Genomic DNA, 2,769 nt, shown 5'->3' with positions numbered 1-2,769 from the left:
ATAAGGTTTGTTGTATACTTTTTATATATTTTGGACGAGTCCATACAATTGTCTTTCTCTTTTTGTTTTCTGCATTTCAAAACAATTGTATACATTTCTCCATGTATTTTCTTGTCAGAGAAAGAGCACTGTTGACTGTAAAGTATTTTAATAAACCTTCTGTTATGAATTGAATCCCATGTTACAACACTTTATGGTTATAATGATGAATAAGGTTCCAGAACTTCCTGTATTGAACAGTGTTAAGACAGCCCCTTGTAAGGGAGGCTATTAGGTAGGAGTTAATCACATATCATATATCTCATCAGTAGCAACAACTCTCACACACAAAGATTCAACCTACTAGCGCTGACACATGAACAGAAAAACTACTTTCTTTCTGACAATCACATCAGCACCCAGAAAGGTCACATTGGTAAGTTGTTAATAAAGTATCACTTAATTTTCCAGTCCACTTGCAGCTTGTTTACCAATAAGTTATGTAGTAACAAAGAGTACTTTCTAGTATTTACTTAAAATCATTTTAAGCAATTAAAGAAATTAAAGCATAATCCCTAGGCATTTACTACATATATACTGTATATACTTAACATTTTAACTTGCAATTTGTAAATATATAGGAGGTAATAGCAGACCATAAAATCAAATGAAAACACTATATTTACACCCTCTTAACAGGTTAAGAGACGGACAACCATGGGGGAGAATGAAGACTTCTTGGCTTTTTGGAATGAGGACAATTATACAGATTATAACGACTCTGTAGACCCCAGCTATGTCATGGATAATATTGTGAAACTGTGTGGTAAAACTGAGGTAAACAGATTTGGAGCCAAGTTCATCCCAACATTCTACACCATCAATTTCCTGCTGAGTGTGGTTGGAAATGGGCTGGTTCTATGCATTATCTACAAATACGAGAAGCTCACTTCCGTCACCAACATCTTCCTCCTTAACCTGGTCATCTCTGACCTGCTGTTTGCGTCCAGTTTGCCCTTCTGGGCCACTTACCACTCCTCTGAGTGGATCTTTGGCCCGTACATGTGCAAGCTGGTGGGCAGCGTGTACTTCATCGGATTCTACAGCTCCATCCTCTTCCTCACTCTCATGACCTTTGACCGATACCTGGCTGTGGTCCATGCCATTAATGCTGCCAAACGGAGGAGGAAGACCTACGCCTGCGTCTCCTCGGCAGTTGTGTGGTGTATCAGCCTTCTGGCCAGCGTCAAGGAGTTAGTTCTGTACAACGTCTGGAAGGATTCTCAATCCGAACACTTTTGTCAGGAGACAGGCTTCTCCAAGGAGATCATGAACAAATGGAAGCTGGTGGGTTACTATCAGCAGTTTGTTATCTTCTTTCTACTTCCTTTGGCCATGGTCATGTACTGCTATGTTAGAATCACAGTCCGAATCATGTCAACCCGGATGAGAGAGAAGTGTAGGGCAGTCAAGCTGATTTTTGTGATTGTATTTGCATTTTTCGTGTGCTGGACCCCATACAATATTGTGATACTGCTGAGAGCCCTCCAGATCTCCAACAGTCATAGTTCTGAGGACTGCTCTGATGTGCTTGACTACGCTCTGTATGTGACTAGGAATATAGCATACCTCTACTGTTGTGTAAGCCCTGTTTTCTACACGTTTGTTGGGAAAAAGTTTCAAAGCCACTTTAGGAAACTACTTGCAAAGCATATCCCATGTCTGAAGAGTCATAACCACACTAGCCATAGTAGCCAAAGTAGAACAACTTCTCAGAAAAGCCCACATACCATGTATGTATACTAGAGAGGAACTGGTCTTTAAACCATTACTGATGTAAATTGTGAATAAGGTATATACTTTTGAGGGTTTTATGTTTACTATCTCAAAGAATTTCTCAATCATAGCAATACAATTTGAACATGTAATTTCTATTCTGTGTAATTTTGCTTCAGACTTTATTTACTCAACATTTTTTGCTAAACTGTAAATTACCAAAAGATACAAATGATGTTTGAAATATTTGAATCAATGTCTGCACGCAGGACTCGCTTTGGATAAAAGCGTCTGCTAAATGGCTTATATTATAATTGTTTTTACAAGAAGGTGTACATTTTATTTGCTTCAGGAGCTTGAGCTGTTTCTTTCCTTGTTTTTTTAAACAATAATTTTTATTGGATCACATCAAAGCAACACAATCGATAAATAAGAATAAAAAAGTCCCCTTTTTGAACAACTCTCTCTACTATTACGCATTTTGAATCTTTGCATTAAATTGTTGATAAAATACATTAATAAAGAGTTCTGAAATAATGTATTTACTCATAGCATGTGGTTCTGAATGTTGACTAACTGAATTTAGGTCTACCTGTTTTGAGAGATGCATATTCTATGCTCCATCATACTATCTAGGCCTCTACCATTTTCTAGTTGGCATAACTATCGTGAAAGAAAAACTATTTCTCCACTCTAGCTATCTTCAGAGCAGGCTGTTCTTGACATTACTCAGAGCTCCCCTTCTCACACTTCCCTTAACAGAAACACCTTGGAGAACATCCTGTTAGTCAACCTTTTTTTCAAATCTCACTTTGCTTAACATTTTGAGCTGGTTGCCTGGTAAGAGATTACTATGGTGTTCTCCACAAGCTTCTTAGGACTTGTCTGAAGTCGGTACAGCCGATCTGTACAGCCGATGTCTCTCAGATATAGGACAGACAATTTTTTTTTGGGGGGGGGGGGGGGGGGGGGGCTATCTGTTCCATGTAGTGAATCTGTTAGTCAATGCATTTG

General features: G+C 38.5%; 1 protein-coding gene across 1 annotated transcript; it reads left to right on the top strand.

The window, feature by feature from the left end:
* The first annotated feature begins 295 nt into the window (after positions 1 to 295).
* On the top strand, positions 296 to 2,292 carry LOC109871588 (C-C chemokine receptor type 3-like). The gene is made up of 2 exons (XM_020462490.2): positions 296 to 415; positions 679 to 2,292. The coding sequence occupies exons 1-2, from the start codon at positions 356 to 358 to the stop codon at positions 1,783 to 1,785; spliced, it is 1,167 nt and encodes a 388-aa protein (XP_020318079.2). The 5' UTR covers positions 296 to 355; the 3' UTR covers positions 1,786 to 2,292.
* The last annotated feature ends 477 nt before the right edge of the window (positions 2,293 to 2,769 follow it).

This window comes from Oncorhynchus kisutch, linkage group LG27 (genome assembly GCF_002021735.2).
Source record: "Oncorhynchus kisutch isolate 150728-3 linkage group LG27, Okis_V2, whole genome shotgun sequence".
Taxonomy (NCBI): Eukaryota; Metazoa; Chordata; class Actinopteri; order Salmoniformes; family Salmonidae; genus Oncorhynchus; species Oncorhynchus kisutch.
The sequence above is the reverse complement of the archived record's forward strand: the minus strand, read 5'-3'. Positions and strand labels throughout refer to the sequence as shown.

Excerpts from the sequence above, each read along its gene's own strand:
- LOC109871588 (XM_020462490.2), top strand. The coding sequence starts at position 356 with ATGAACAGAAAAACTACTTTCTTTCTGACAATCACATCAGCACCCAGA. Across the intron at positions 416-678 it reads CACCCAGAAAGGTCACATTG|GTTAAGAGACGGACAACCAT; the intron begins GTAAGTTGTTAA and ends CCCTCTTAACAG.